This window comes from Olea europaea, chromosome 17 (genome assembly GCF_002742605.1).
Source record: "Olea europaea var. sylvestris chromosome 17, O_europaea_v1, whole genome shotgun sequence".
Classification (NCBI taxonomy): domain Eukaryota; kingdom Viridiplantae; phylum Streptophyta; class Magnoliopsida; order Lamiales; family Oleaceae; genus Olea; species Olea europaea.
This window is the reverse complement of record NC_036253.1, coordinates 2753550-2770999: the sequence shown is the minus strand read 5'-3', so window position 1 is coordinate 2770999 and position 17450 is coordinate 2753550. Positions and strand designations below refer to the sequence as shown.

The 17450-nt window shown below is 34.1% G+C and overlaps 1 protein-coding gene across 7 annotated transcripts; it reads left to right on the top strand.

The window, feature by feature from the left end:
- The first annotated feature begins 918 nt into the window (after nucleotides 1–918).
- LOC111366046 (nuclear transcription factor Y subunit A-10-like) lies at nucleotides 919–17244 on the top strand. 7 transcript variants are annotated; one of them, XM_022986685.1, is made up of 6 exons: nucleotides 919–1026; nucleotides 1595–1811; nucleotides 15622–15716; nucleotides 15824–15886; nucleotides 16038–16181; nucleotides 16378–17244. In XM_022986685.1, exons 2-6 carry the CDS (start codon nucleotides 1616–1618, stop codon nucleotides 16774–16776), a joined length of 897 nt encoding a protein of 298 aa, XP_022842453.1. In that variant the 5' UTR covers nucleotides 919–1026; nucleotides 1595–1615; the 3' UTR covers nucleotides 16777–17244. The 7 variants fall into 7 exon arrangements, with proteins under 7 accessions (XP_022842453.1, XP_022842450.1, XP_022842451.1 ...); XM_022986682.1 differs by having other exon boundaries at nucleotides 15824–15892; XM_022986683.1 differs by lacking the exon at nucleotides 919–1026 and adding an exon at nucleotides 1054–1248 and having other exon boundaries at nucleotides 15824–15892.
- Nucleotides 17245–17450: the final 206 nt, after the last annotated feature.

Below are 17450 nucleotides of genomic sequence, written 5' to 3'. Positions count from 1 at the left end.
TCATTTATGTAAAAACGAAATTGAGAAATTATTTTCTTAAAAAGGTCAACTGTACAGTTTTAAAAAATATGAATTAAGAGGAAAGTTTTTCATTCAAAATAAGTAATAAACCACATGGGAATTATCGAAGCATACATCCCACAAAATGGGGAGCAATCTCATTAGGACCCTAGATAAAGAGGGCAAGACTTTCAACTTGGATAGTCCTTCAGAAATTGTTACAACTTTCAAATAATTACTAGATTGCCATTGCCAACCCCACCCCCGGGGCCATAGTGGGAGGAAAAAAAGAAAGAAAGAAAGAAAGAAGTAATTGTCACATTATCAACCTACCGCATTTCATATCAGATTTAAATTATTAATTTGAAATTAATTAAAAAGTAAATCTACAAATTTAATTTATAACATGAGATAATTCTGCGTATGTTGTTTCAATAACCGATTAGGTCGACATTTTATAGTCACAAAATTTTAAGCGCACACACATTCTGTGGTGTTTTCGAATGACGATTTGTTGCAATGAAAGAAGACAATTTAGTTACTTTTTATCCTTTTTAAATAATGAAGTGGATATAGAACGAAGAAGAATTTGCGTAGTCGATTCAAAATATTTGTTGAGAGTAAGTTCAAGGTTTGTCATTGTCAATTGAACTCTTGGGGCTAGGTTGAGGTAGAAAGTAAATTCTTAAAATAATTAGTATCAAATAGCATAAGACTTGATTATTTATATAACTAAGTACCACTTGAATTAATTGAGGATGAGAAGAGAAAGCAATAAGTAAATCAACTTGACTTAAAATAAGTAATTATCCAAAAATAATTCAACAGAGAGAGAGAGATTCTTATAAAATATCATGTAATAAAAAAAGACTTGCATGATAGAGATATTTCATTGGGTAGTTCCATATTATTCACACTATACATACCCCTATCTCTCCCTCCCTTCCTCCCCTCGCCCTCTCTCTCTCTCTCTGGTTTGATATTGTACGGACAACATAGAATTTGAGATTTCTTGATTTAAATTAGGTATGTTCATCTTCTTCTTATTCTACTGTCTTAATTTGCTTATTTTTTTGACTTTCTCTCTCCTCATTTCTTCTCTCTCATCCTTCCCGATTGTACCTAAACTTACAATTCAATAACGAGGGTAAAGGAATCCGAACTCCCCTCTAGGTCTAGGTCGAGACCTAAAATCTCCGCTTAGACTTGGATGGTGTTCTTGGCAAAAATTCTCTCTTTTATGCTACAGTAAAATTCTTAGCTAGGTTCACATAATTGTATTATTTGAACTCTTTGTTATTAATTTATATGTTGTTTTTATGTTCATGGTTATGAAAATTTTTGCCTAGTTATAATCTTCCTTTTTCAAGAACAAATTTATACATGGATAAGAGGCCCTATTTTCTGGACTTCAAATTTTTATTCAATTGTTGTTCCATTATTAATAAAAGAATCGAACTAATTAAAGTATATTCTCCCGAGCGCTAACTAGAATAACATATTATGTAAGATTGTACGAACACGAAATGTAATTAATCCAAATTTTGGTAGTTTCTTTCATATTTGTCAATTAATTAAATTGATGGAAATGCAGGAAAAGGTGCATTCTGATAATATGACCATGCACTCAGTATTTTCCAAAGATCATGAATTTGGGATAAATGTGCAAAATCCAATTGGCATAGGGCCTTGGTGGATGGGACTGGGATCCCAATTGGGTGAAGGTTTAGGACAATTAAAGTATAATGATTCATCAGCTTTTGGGAACCACCTTGGAAAGGGAAATACAACTCACTTCACTTTTTTCTCCGGTAATTCTTCTACCACAAATTAACACGTCTTTCTTTTACTGTTATGTCGATAGTTACTCCTTTTTTGTCTTTCACGATATGATTTGTGTTGATTAAAGTCCGCATTTTTACTTTGCTTAAGGAAGAAGAAGCAAAAAAAATAAAAAATAAAAAAATTCTTTTTTATTTTGTTCTTTGTGTGTGTTCGCTATCCTTTTCTTTTTCCCCAATTCTTCCAAGGGTTTTAGTACATTAATCATTTATCTACTACGCCGATCATCTGATGCATGACTACATTTATTGAAAAGTTCAATAAAGTTAAATCTTTTACATATACATAAGGGTATGTAAGAACTATAAAAAAATAATAAATAATAAAAAAAAAGTTTATTAAAAGTTTCCACCAATTAAATATAAAATTATTAATCAATATATAAATGCTTGAATTACTTTTCTTAATGAAGTTGATGTTAGAAATAGCACCTCTAACCTTACTAACGATATCACGAGAGCTTTGGCCTTTATAAGTAATATAGTTTTTGGTATAGTTGTTGTATATTATTGATTAAATATTTTCAATATCATCAACTTTATATATATTTCTCAAAATCAACATATTAGCTTGATAGTTGAGAGTTTTTTTTTATTATTATTTAATGTCGTCTTAACGGAGATTTTAAAATAAAAGAATACTTTTTAAATGGGATAAAGAAATTTTGTTTTAAAAGAAAATAAATCCTTTTGGATCGACATATGGTTCCCTATTAATTCACGGGGCACGTTAATTTTATGATGCGTTTCAGCTAGGAATCAATTTAACAATTAACAACAAAATAAATCATACAAAATGTCATCGATTAATTTTCTTTTAAACATATTAATCAATAAATTTAATATTTTCTTGAGATTATTAAGGAAATCATATTTATTGTCCCTATTTATGAAAAAAGAAATATTAGCTTAACACTTGAGTTTTCTTATACATTAATTCCATTTTCTACTTACATGTGATAATATCTAGACAATCTTACTACAGTTCAAAATCTCTTAAGAGGAAAAGAGAAAAAAGACATTAAACCAATAAATTATAACGAAAAAATAATTGCAGAATGATCGAGATCGTTGATAATAAGAAAAATAATTGCACAAGATTGTAGTTGATCTTCATTCTTAAGGATGGATGTATTTCTTTTGATTGCTTCTCATCTTCATCATCAACGCAAATGTACTTTGGATGTTGTAATTTGTTATAGATATAGTAATCAATTAACACCACTAACTTAATATTTGAAATAGTAGTTCCACCCCAACTCGTCAATAGAGTTGAGTTGGTTGTATAGAGGGTCAACTTTCCAAGCTCCAACTCTTCAAGTTGTGACAAGTTGATTGAGTTGATAAGGCATTTTAATTAAAGAAAGCATGCCAAAAATTTAAGATGATAGTCATTTTTTCAGGACATTCATAACAATATCTCTTGAAGAGGCAAAAAAAAGCATTGGATGTGATCAACATTTACAGAGTGTAACAAGTTAGTCTCCAACCTTTTTGAAGGGCTTCTGCAATGTTTTTAGTAACTTGATTACAATTAAAAATCCTTTTTCATATAAAAATGGAATCTAACTTGCACTTGCCTCACTTTTTGAGGGTAAAATAGTTAAACCAGTACAAAATAAATAAATAAATAAATAAAATGGATAATTGTGTATTCACATTACATTTTTTGTTAGCTGCCGCTGCACATTTTGATTATAATGAAGGCTCTCAATTTTTGTTTATATTCACACTCATGTCCCCAACTTTTTAGTTACATTTTTGTTCTCAACTTTCTATTAAATGATACATCTATCTTTGATAATAGTTTCTGTCCAAAAAATTTTGTTAGAAGTGTATAAAAAGACATTGTTGTTTCTGGAGTATGAGTTTCTCCTTCTAACCAATCAGACAAAATTATCTTAACATGTCACTCGTATTTTAAATAAGTAAAGAAACAACAAATACAAAAGTTCGACAAATTAATTGTCCTCATTTTAAAGTACACTAACAGAATTTTAAACAAAAATCGTCAATAAACACAAAATATTTTAATTAATTGGAGGGGGCGACACAATTTATCTTTGTCTTGTCTCTTGACCTTAATCCCTCATTTTTGGTCCCTCTATACCCCAATACCAAGTTTTCCTTCTGCCTTAACCATGCTGATATGTTATTTGAGGGAGGGGCAACCCGATGAGGAGGGGCTGGCTTCTTCCCTTTCTATTTGTTGTTTTTATATAAAATAAGGATATAATCATCTTTTCAACAAAATTTCAAGTTTTTAACGATGAAATTAAATACTTTCAATCCCCTAAAGATAACAATGCTAGAGACTGGAAATGAGACCTGTCTTTCAAAAAATAAGGTTTGGACCAACTTGCTGTTGGTTAATGAATTTTAATCATCACAATAGAAAATCAATTTCTCTTTGAAAATTAAAATCATGTAAATAAGGATTTTAGAGATCATGAGATCATTGGATTATAAAATCCTCACACATAGAAAGAAAAGATGATAACTTTTTGAAGGAGCTATTAATGGCCTAGCCAATTGCTTCCTCCCTTAGATCTTCTCCCTTGTTCTCCACTAGGTGTATTTCCTTTTTGGGGAAAATGAAAAGTGGTTAACCCTAATTCTCATATAAAATATGCCAATAAAGTGCATATTTATAATGCCCTATTAGACTTTATTGTAGTAGACCAATTAAGTCGCACACCTTTTATTGGAGTCAAGAGAAGGACCTAACTGGAAGGGACCTAACCGGACTCACATGACCCAAACTCTAATAGATGTTTTCAATTGGGTCAACTCTTGACCAATTGAAATACTTCTATTAATCTTGGCTTATTCTACCAAAAAATCGAGATTGCACTTTTGAGTCGAGTGATAGTTATAGAAGCAAATTATGATCAAATAACAATATTCTTTGATTATCGTTCCACAAGTCAACCCCCATTTGACTGCCAATATGTTGAAACTGATAAAGTGATCGTTTTGCCCTTCAACATGTATTACCCTCTAAGTCCCATTTTCATACGGCAAATTCGTTGTGATCAAATCACAATGTAAAGTCCAACGATCTCATCATCAACCTACTGAGTTCATATTCAATTTGCCTAGGAAAATACCTTAGAGTGACGATCGTCTCATCTCAATGATTAATGAATTCCTCTATTGTAAGTATATGATCTATAATTGTTTCGGCCTGATTCTCAAAGCACTGAGATCGATCTTCTATCTAAGACTTCACTCATTGATACCTCAAAGAACTTGAACTAACAATCAAAGGTACATTACTCACTTAGGATTTAGGCGACCTGTTTGATAATCAAGTAGAGTCTCATTTCAAACGGTTACAAATGAGTCATCTACACGGTCCCGTTCAATATGCATCGAAACACATTATTGTTCATATTTCAAAATCTAGACAAATTTTAATAAGAACAATACAATCTCATCAACATAAAGCGTCCAACTTTATGAACCGATTGTGAACGACATAATTTTTATTACATCACAAATTGTGTCTTACTATACCCGATCCATCGAGTATACAATGTGTGACATCCTATATGATCATGGAACATCAGACAATCACTTCAAATTATAACACTCAAATAAACGAACGTCAATTCATAATGTGATTTTACAGAACACACTACTTGAATAATGGGCTCAAGCTAACACTTGCAACATGAAAGTAGATTGGAGATGAATTTTCCCCCTCAAAAATCCTCAAGCATGACGAATCCTAATCATCAATGTTTGTAGGATAGTCTACAAATTTATTATTACGTATTAAAAATGCCATTCAAACAATAACATTTACAAGAACTTAAACGAGGTATATTCATCATTTTACTGTTTTTAATTGAAAAAATGGATGAAAATGATTATTTTTGCGGCGATATGTGAAAACAATGGTGAAATGCCAAAAAAAGAAAGATATGGATGTTTTACACAATAATATTAAAAGGTGTAGACGTTTTGTGCTAATTACCTTTTTAATAAATTATTTGGACTCATTTGCAAATTTTTTAAAGCTTGGAAGTATAATTGCAATTTATTATTTAATTTTTCTATTTGATTTATTTAAATAGAAGGATATATTTATCATTTTACATTTTTTTACTAAGAAATTAGATAAAAATGACATTTTCCGCAATAAAAGGTAAAAATCTAGTTAAAATACCAAAAAATTAAAGGTGATGACACTTTTCACAATAACATTGAAAGATAAAGACTTTTTGTGCTAATTACTCATATCATAATCTTAACTTTGTCTGCCACAATAAAATAATGGAACCGGTCAACTAAATTTAAGATAGATTTATGAAATCTTTTCACCACTCCTTTTGATTCCTTGTTACACTCAATGGAAAACTAAAAACAACTAAATTTTAAGCTGCTATAAACAATGAAAAAAAATATCGGATTGTTCTGATACAAATTTATTATAATAATAGGCGAGAAAAGATGATTATGAACTCAAGAACAAAATAATTTGGAGAGGATATGATATTTCATTAAAATATGGAGAAAGAATATAATGATTTTGTGTTTATAACTTGTCTAACTTATAATGAGATTAAGCAATCAAACTAAATTTTAGAGAAGAGCCAAATATTTATAGAGAATACATAGGAGACGTCTCAAATAAAGAGGAGACATCTCAAACCTAGAATTAGAGTTGTAAATGGAAAGGAACGCTCAAAAAATGAAAACGGGCTTGGACCGGATGAGCAGCTGCTTGAGCACCAAGTGGGTAGGGTTAGTACCATTCAAGCGCCAATCCAACGCCAAGCAAATGCTAGTTCTCTACACAAAATTTTGACAGCATCGCTCAAGTGATAGCTTAGCGGTTTGCTAGTAGAAATGCGCCCAAAGTTTCTCCCTAATCCATATCTTGACCTCTTCAAATCCAACACAAAATTACAAATTCTATTTGGGCTTTTAAATAAAACTTCAACTAAAATTTGTCAAATAAATTTCGAGTAGGATTCCAAAACAACATTCCGAATTGATTTCTTCTTAAGTTGACTTTAATTAGAATTTTCAAATATCTTCCATATAGAAGTTGAATTGCACCATAATTCTAACAAACTCCATTTTAACATAAATTCCACTACAATGAGGAAACTTCAAATATTCTTAACCTAGAGACAAATTCCACTCAATGAATAAATTTCAACTCTTTAACAAAAACCACAAATGAAATTCTCCATCAAGATTTTTAACTGAAAATATTCTCCAAAACTCTAACACCCAACTAGGATAAAACTCAATAATTGAGTATTAAAAAAATTCCAAGAGCTACCTTGGACACCAAAGTTGCTCGAATGACAAGCAACAAAATTAAACGTAATTAATAATTACCAAACAAGGTTGAAACAAGCTCTATAACAGAATCACCACAACTGAATGCATCAAAAGAAGGATTTTGACTAGAATCAACATCCTTAATAGCATTTAAACCATCTACTAAATCGGCAGCATTATACCCACATGGAGCTTATGATTAAAAATGGGTCTGTTACTAACCATTGAATACAATGGCACCGTTGATAATGATAGCAAATCAGAATTATTTTACTGATCTAAACTGATATGTATTCTTCAAAGAAGACCCCACTCTAATGGTACATAATCCAATTTTAAATCCAAGAGTTCATAAAATTTGTTGATTGATGAGAGATAATGGATAACATTGCAAGTAATATAACAAAAAATGAGCTCTTTTATGAGCCTTCAGGACTCCACCTTCACTTGTGTACTTATACTCTATTGAATAAAGAGTACCTAAGGAGATTAGGTTTCTCTTCAAATTAGGAACATGTCTCATTATGTCAAATGTTCTAATCATTCCATCTAACATCTTTATTCTTACTCGGCCTATAGGGTTGTACATGGTTCGGTTTGGTTTGGTTCTAAAGAGAACCGAACCGGATCTAAAATTTTCAAGTATTTAGTAAGTGGAATCGTCGAGTCCAAATTTAATTATGAAACAATTTGGGTTCGGTTTTCGAGTTCCGTACTATAATTAATTTTTTTAATATTTATAAAACTACATTGGCTCAACTAATGACATATTCAATCTTAGTTTTTATAAAATAATATAGTCCAATCTTCTATATCTGTTGTGTCTCTCTTTACTAAGTTTTTCATAGATTTGATTGTTAAAATCACAGAAGAGGAAGATGGTGAATTCACAATAATTAAGAGAAGCGTAGTCAAACTTCAATTCAATTTATCAAGAACAATAAAATAACAGATTTAGGTAAAATTTAGGTTAATTTGATTAAGTTGGACTTGAACTAGAAATTGGTAATAGAAAAATCAAATTTTTAGGTTTGAGTTAAAATAATTAATTGGCAAATTTATTTATAAAAAAATAAAAAATTTGCCTTATTTAAAATAAATTAATTAAAAAAATTATTGAGATTCAATTCTTATTTACTTTTTTGGTGCTTGTTCTAGAATCGAGAACCGAACCAACCAACTGATTTTCAATTTAGATACTTGTTCGAATATTTAACTTAAAAAGAACCATTCAATTTGGTTCAAATTGGGTCGGGTTCAGTTCGAAAGTTTTGTCCAGCTCTACCGACCAATATCAGCTATCCTATAAGGCATATTATTTTACATTACTACAACACATTTTGAAATTCTTTCATATACTGAAAATAAATCCAATTGGGACACATATGAAAATTACAAGTTGTATCAAGAATCCAATCCTCGTCAAGTTTGGAGTCTTAGTTAGAAATAAGTAAAAGTTCTCCATCACTGTGAGAAGATTCTGCAATAATGGCTTCATCTGGATTATCTACTTGCTTTTCCCAAATTCTTGCAATAAATTTTGAAGTAAAACCTTAATTTTCCCCTTGCACAACAACTATCAAGAACAAGGCTATCTTCATGAACCTTGTAATATGCTTTATCTTCTCATTTGAAAATAGATCTTAGGTTCTCTAATGATAAGAGTATCACGGCTATATAAAATCGTATCTCTAAACAACAAATATGAAGCGGGCAAAAAACATAACAAAATCAATCACATATAAGCGAGCACTACTCGCTTGCTAATCTACATGAAATTCTTGTGTTACAATCTCAAAGCGATATATCATACTTCAAAGTTGATATCCCAAAATCAAAATCTCCCTATAAATAAAACCTTAGCTCTGATATCAATTGTTATAAATAATGAAAAAGATATTGAATTATTTTGGTATCAACTATTGTAATAATACGCGAGAAAAGAAAATGGCACACCACCCTAAAAGTAGAGTTAGAGATGAAAATAGTTGCTCAAAACGTGAAAACGATCAGCTGCTCAAGCGAGCGTTAGCTCTCTGCACAAAATTTTAACAGCATCGCTAGGGTTGTAGGCTAGTGGCCAACTAGCAAAAAATCATCAAATTTCTCCTTGGTCCATATCTTGACCCCTCAAACAAAAATTTCAAACTCTCACTTTCAAATAGAATTTGAACTAAAATTTGTCAAATAGACTTGAAATATGGTTTCAAAATAACATTCCAAATAAAATTCTTCTTAAGTCAACTTCAATTAAAATTTTCAATTTTCTTTTAATAGAATTCGGGTCATACCCTAATTCTAACATAAGCAATCATAACAAACATGTAAATTTAATGAAAAAGAAGCTAGTAAATATGCTAAGTTGTACAAAAATTTCAAATATTTTATCATTTCCATTTCTGATAAGATTCAGAAGTTTGAGAAGAGTTTCTTCTTTTTTTAAATAAAATTTCAAAAACTCAAAGGAAGCTTTTAGAGAACTTTTGATCAAAATATTTGAAAACTTTATATCAAAAATTGCTTTTATTTTGAACTTTTCTTGGGCTTCATCTAAAACTTATCTTAATTATAGGCTTCAACTACAAACTTATATAATTTTATGCTTTAATTCTTATACTTCAATCCAACTAAAGAGTTATTAGAGTTTGAATTCTTATTAATTAGCATTTACATTCGAAATTATTTTATAAGAATAAACAATAATTTTTTGTACAACATGTTTATTGAATATAAGTTAGAGATTTTTATCTCATGCTTATCATATTGTAAATATTCTCATTCCTAAATTAGTTATTTACTGAATATAGCGATGCCTTCCATTGCTGTATAAACGCACGATTGTATGCTTCAATAAATCAATGAGAATAACTTCATTCCATATCAAAGTCTAAAATCTATCATGGTATCAAGCATTAGGTCTCCAAACTCCATACCTTCTTCCTGCCATGGCCGAATTTGCCCCTGCTACGGATGTTTCATCTCCTTACTTCTTGTACTCATCAGATCAACCAAATCAATTTCTTATCGATACACCTCTCAATGGTGATAATTACCCCGCTAAGCGCCGAGCAATCGCCCATACATTGAATGCCAAGAACAAACTGGGCTTCGTTCTTTGCACCATCACACGTCTTGTCAATGACATTGTCGTCGCGCTTCTTTGGAACCATTGCTGTGACATGATAATGTCATGGCTCCTCCACTCAATTGATCATTCTCTTACAGGCAGCCTCCTCTATTGTGATACACTGAACGATCTATGATTGGAACTTGATGTGATTCCGAATAGGCCACAAGCTATACGGAGTTTGAAGTTTAGCAAGGAGAGATCAGTTGCAAATTTGAGCTTACTTAGAGTCAATAAAGGTCGAACTATCACTTGTACGGGATACAACCAAAATGTCGAAGCTTGCAAGCCAAGGACCAAGTCTCATGATGCGATTAAGGCCAAAATAATTCGGATTTGTTTGTATACGCAGCCACCGAAGATGGCGAGTCGAACCACAATGCGGTCACATATTGGAGAACACATGCGACCATATGGTGACATTCAGAGACAAGCAAGCCACAAATCAAACCGCAACCCATAACCCTATGTGGTCATATAGACCAATCCCGGGACCAAGAATTTCCTTTTTCGCAAAATAGTTTATTTTCACTATAATTCTTATTTTTGGTAACTTTTCATATTTTAGGACTTTTAATTACGTTTTAACAGTATTTTAGGGTTAGTATAAATAAGATTTTATTCTTTCATTGTAATTGAATTTTGATTTTGAGAGATTAATTCAAGGGGTTGTTTGCTTCCAATTTCTTTGTTCTTGATTGAATAATTCTTCGAACTTACCAAAATTATTATCTTGTGGTGTTCAAAACTATCGGGTGAGATTCTTGAATCTTGTAATCAAGAGGTCAATATATCAATTGATTATTGGTTGCTTGATTCAATATATCTGGGTCAAATTCAAAACCTTGTTTATTTGGCTTTCTTGGGTTTAGTTTCAATCTAGTTATGGGTTTCATAGCCATCGCTACTACGCGAGTTTGCATCAGAACTAGAAACTCGATTTTAGCAAAGGAACCATACCAAGATTTTTCGCCTCAAAAGTAACTTAGCTAACCTCCAAAATCTCTACAACCTACCAACCAATGTACATGTGGTGCTTCGAAATCCCTCTGTACACTCCAAGAATCTAATCGGGTGTATCAATCTTCATGGGCCTTAACGAGAGGTTCCAATAACTCCATTCACAAATTTTGGCCACTGATCCTCGGTCGCCACTACGCTATTCTCCATTAAGAGGAGACCCAGTGTCTAGTTCAATTGCCGCACCTTGACCAGAGGCCTCAGCCCTAATCGCTTGCTCGCCAACACCATCGCAACCTCCATCTTGCCCACTCCATACTTGGCCTGCCGGAACACAACTTTGTGAAGCATGCGGCAAATCAGGACATCACCGTATCAAATGTTTCAAGGTCATTGGCTATCCGGATTGATGGCCATCCAAGAGCAAACCTGGGACATTCCGTCTCCCATCTTCGGCAATACACCAATTGTCAGCCAACTTCAACGCTCCTATAGTGAGTAGCATTCTCGGCCTCTCCATCGAACAATAAAATCAACTCATGGAGCTTCTCAAACTGTGATCCCTTTCTTTTGCAAGTAACTCCCATTTCTATGCTAATTCTATTTATTAACAATTGTGGGTTATTGATAGTGGAGCAACCCACCTTACTACAAATCAATCCCTCCACAATTCTAACATTGTTAACTTTTTCCATAATTTTTCCACTATTACAAACCTGCCCCCTATTAATCTCAATACTAGTGTTTGCCCTCCTTTGTTTGCCTTCCCACAGGTGCGCATGCCCCCATGTCCAGTATGGGTGATATTTATCTATCCCCTACTCTAACTCTTTCTAATGTTTTATATGTCCCTGATTCTAAATTTAATTTATTATATGTTAGCAAACTAACTCAATCTCTCCACGCGTCTCTTTTTTCCTACCTTTTGCACTTTTCAGGACCTAACCATGAAGAACCTGATTGGTGTGGATGGGGAGCGTAACAGACTATATTACTTCAAGCCTCTTCCCGCAACTGCTATCCAATCATTCGGTCACATCTCTTTTGATACATGGCATCTACATTTGGGTTATCTCTTTTTACATAATGTTCCCCGTTTTATTCCTCGTCCCAAGACTATTGATCATTGTGATACATGTAATCGTGGAAAACATACTCGATTCCCTTTCAAATTAATTGATAATAAGAGTTCGATGTCTTTTGAACATACTTTTTGTGATATTTGGGATGGTTATCATATTGCGTCTTCCTCGGGTGCTCATTATTTTTTAACCATTGTTGATGAATTTACTCGAGTCACATGGTTATACTTAATGCGTTACAAATATGAAACTTTGCCTTATCTTCGTGCATTTTTTTCTATGATTCATACACAATTTAATTCCAAAATTCACCACATACGCACTGATAATGGTCAAGAATTCATTGCTCGAGCCACACAGGATTCCCCTCTCTAAGCAGGGTACTCTTCATGAACGCACTTGTGTAGAAATACCGCAACAAAATGGTGTTGCCGAATGAAAACATCGTCATATTCTAAATGTGGCTCGATGTTTTCATTTTCAAGCTCATCTACCTCTTACTGATTTGGGAGAGTGCGTCCTTACCACTACATACCTCATCAATCGCACACCATCCTCTTCTCTACAAAATTCACCACATACGCACTGATAATGGTCAAGAATTCATTGCTCGAGCCACACAGGATTCCCCTCTCTAAGCAGGGTACTCTTCATGAACGCACTTGTGTAGAAATACCGCAACAAAATGGTGTTGCCGAATGAAAACATCGTCATATTCTAAATGTGGCTCGATGTTTTCATTTTCAAGCTCATCTACCTCTTACTGATTTGGGAGAGTGCGTCCTTACCACTACATACCTCATCAATCGCACACCATCCTCTTCTCTACAAGATATATCCCCTTTTGAGTGCCTTTATCATACAACACCTTGCTATGATCACTTATGCGTATTTGGTTGTCTTTGTTATGCACACACTACCTCTGCCCACCGAAATAAATTCCAACCTCGTGCTTGCCCTTGTATTTTTCTAGGATACCCTTCGACTCATAGTGCATATCGGGTTTACGATCTCGCAACTAAGAAATTCATCATCTCTAGGGACGTTACTTTTATTGAACATGTTTTTCCTTTCCAACTATTGCCTCAATCCTCTTCTTCACCCCTTCTCTTATCCCTCCCTATTCCCGACTCTCCTACTTCATCAACACCAATATCTACTCCATCTAATCCTAATCATTCTCTCCCTGTTGCCCTTCTAGTTCCTCCCCCTACTCGACTTCGCAGACTATACAATGTCCTTCCCATCTTGTTGACTACATCTGCCCTACGCTACCATCGACTTCATCCGTTACACCCTCTACTGCTCCTGTCACATCTTCAAGTGCAATTTATCCTTTATCTCGCTTCGTCTCATATCATAACTTCTCCCCTGTTCATTTTGCCTCTCTATCTACTTTACCATAATCTCCTGACCCTACTCAGTATTCTCAAGCTATCAAGCATTCCCATTGGCATGATGCTATGCAGAATGAAATTTGAGCCCTTGAGTCTCTTCACACTTGGCTTCTTACATCACTTCCTTGAGGTAAGAAACCTATTGGTTGTAAGTGGGTGTTCAAAACCAAGCTCCATGCGGATAGTTCCATTGAGCGATATAAGGCTCGATTAATGGCCAAGGGCTACACTTAATTGAAGACCTTGATTATCATGACACTTCTGCACATGTGGCCAAACTTCATTGTTTGTTGTGTATTAGTTATTGCAGCAGCCCGTAATTGGCATCTCCATTAATTAAATGTTAATAATGCATTCCTTCATGGCAATTTAGTAGAGGAGGTATACATGACGCTTTTTCCAGTTTATGGTCGAAAATGGGAGACTCGTGTCTGTCGTTTACTTAAATCTCTTTATGATCTTAAGTAGGCATCACGTACCTGGTACTCGAAGCTCTCTTCTGTATTGTTATACATCTAATGGGCTCGCAAAGTCTACAGTTGACCATTTTTACTCGAACGGTTGGCTCGTCTTTTACTGTGGTCCTTGTTTATATTGATGATACTCTGATTGTAGGTAATGATCTCTCTGTCATTACTGTCCTCAAAGCATTTCTTGATAACTGCTTTAAAATCAAGGATTTGGGTACCATGAAATACTTTCTTGGCCTTGAAGTTGCTCGCTCACCCCTTGGAAATTTTTTCAATCTGCGAAAGTATACATTAGATATTCTTTCAGACTCTGGCAATTTGGGTTCATGGCCTACCTCTTTTCCTATGGACTAGAATTTGAAACTCAACCTTACTGATGGGATTTTACTCTATGGTCCTAGTGTATAAAGGTGATTAGTGGGTCGACTATTGTATCTCACTATTACTCGTCGAGACATCTCATTCTCCGTGAACATGTTGAGCTAATTCATGCAAAGCCCATAGGATTCACATTACCATACTGCACTCTATGTTCTACGGTACTTAAAGGGTTCTCCATGCCATGGGATTTTGTTCTCTAGGGAATGTGATTTTCGTCTTTCCACTTACTCTGATTCTGATTGGGCCGGTTGTCCTATTACTTGTTGCTCTACTAGTGGCTTTTTCATCACACTTGGCACCAGTCCTATCTCTTGGCACAAAAAGAAACAATTCGTTGGTTCTCTCTCCTCAGCTGAGGCTGAGTACCATGCCATGGCCTTGACCCCATGTGAAGTTGTCTAGCTCAAGTCTCTTCTACGCGACCTCACTGTCATGCACTCGCAATGTGTTTTACTCTTTTGTGAGATGTGATTTCTCTACACATCACTCACAATACGGCTTCATGTTTTCACATTGAAATTGATTGCCATTACATTTGAGAAAAATACCTAGCTGGTCTTATTCTTCCTACTTGCATCTCTTCCAAGCTTCAGTGGAATGATGTTTTCACTAAGGCTCTCGGAGAGGATCTTTTTCATCATTTAATTCACAAGTTGGGCATTACGGACCTTCACGCTCCAACTTGAAGGGGAATATTGAGTATAATTTAGAGATTTTCATCCCATGCTCATCATATTGCAAATATTCTCATTCCTAGATTAGTTATTTGTCAAATATAGAGATGTCTTCCATTGCTATATACACACACGATTGTATGCTTCAATAAATCAATGAGAATAACTTCATTCCATATCAAAGTCTAAAATCTATCATCATAGCGTTTTGTATCCTACTTCTTTCAGAAATAGTATTTCCGTGTATTTTGTTTCCCATTTCTATGGGATGGAAGACACATTCTATGTATTATATATGTACTTTTAATTAAGCTGAAAGCTGGAAATTTGTAGATAGGTAACTAATGCAATTAAACACCCATTAATTCTACAAATATTTATCATACAGATGATTGCAAAACTGGAGCAAATGTGGCAAAAACTCAACTCCAGGCTGCTATTGAATATGCAGCCGATTTAGAGCTTGGACGCGGTCAACCACTGGTAAATTTTCTTGGCAGATTGATTTTCAAACACGTGTATCTGTGTGTATGTATATTTTTGAATATTACCAGATGATATGAGTTTCCATTGTCTTTGTAATGGCTTAGGTTTGTGCAAAGTATCCCCATGCTGAGCAGTGCTATGGAGTATACTCAACCTATAGTCCTAAAGTTGCGGTTCGTCTATTTTTTATCAGCAACATAAATTAACAATAGATGTCTTAGAAAAGCGAGCCTAATGTGTAATATAGATGTAGTTGTGCATTGTATGAAGTGACGAAAAAGAATTCAAGTAACTAATTTGATTGTGAATGATTTTTAGGGACGTATAATGTTACCAATGAATCTTAGCACGGATAATGGAGGGCCAATATTTGTAAATGTCAAGCAGTACCACAGAATTTTAAGGCGCAGAGAGTCGCGTGCAAAGGCAGAGCTGCAGAATAAAGTGCTAAAACTCCGCAAGGTCAAATTTCTTCGCGTCTCATTTAAAGTTTAAACTCAATCTATTAGAGAAGGAATTTCACTTCAAGAAGAAGTAACTTAACCTTCTGGTTATAATTGCATATGAGTTACGAAACTGTTCAATTTTTCATTAAATTGTCACTTGACAATCCTAAACAAGTCATATAAATTTTCTCAAACTTTTTTGTATTTTTCAGCCATATCTGCACCTGTCCCGGCATCTCCACGCCCTGCGCCGCCCAAGAGGCTGTGGCGGCCGCTTCCTTAACACCAGAAATTCTGATGGTAGCAAGGACAAGACTGTAACCAAAATGACTGAACAAGAAAAAGTATTATTTTATGAGCAGCCCACTGGATCCCAGATTTCTGAAATACTGCAATCTGGAGGAGAAAATTCAAGCTCAAATGGCGGCAGATTAAACAGTCCAGGTTCTTCAGAGGAGACCAGCCGGATATTCGGGATTGGTCTCCAATCCTTTCATCTCCACCCTCGCTTTCGGCCCTTCTCTGATCATGTGGCAAATCATGGACGTGGGACTTTCATGGCTGGTGATTGGATTGCTGCAGCAGATAACTGCTGCACCCATAAGGTTTGAAGATAGGGAGGGGTGGGGTGGAGGAAGTCCGGTTTTTGGCACCGCACCCCACATTGCAACCAAATGTTTTGGTTGCCCCTGGCAAATCATCCTTGGCTAAAAAAATATGTTAATCTATGTATGTTTGGCGTTCATGCTTAAAAACAGCTTTTTTAGATACACGTGGTGGAGAATAACAGTTAAAGAGCCGCGGTGCCAAACATTCATCCTTAAGATTGCAAGTGGAAACTAGTATGAATAGTGTGTGTGTGTGTGTGTTTTATTCTCGACAGCAGAAGCTGGAAAGCCACAGGGCCAAACTTCCAAGATTCACATGGCAGTGCCTACAGCAAAGATAGTGTGTGTTTTGGTATCTGAACAAAATAAAGAAAATCTGGACTTCTTGTCAGTGTGTATTATATATTTCCAGTTATTCATGTATCTTCAAGAATTTTATGAACTTTATGTTCAAGCCTTCATTTAAGTTAATTCTTAGTAGAAACTTGTGATTAAATTACACTTGCAACATAACTTACAATAATGTGCAATTCTTGATCAAAATTTCAATATATAGTTGCTTTCCAAAATATTTTATATAATATAAAAAATAAAGGACATAAACGTGTCCGAACTAGAAACTTCAATACACAGAAAACTTTTGCATAGAAAAATTAGGATAGCTACTACGCAACAAA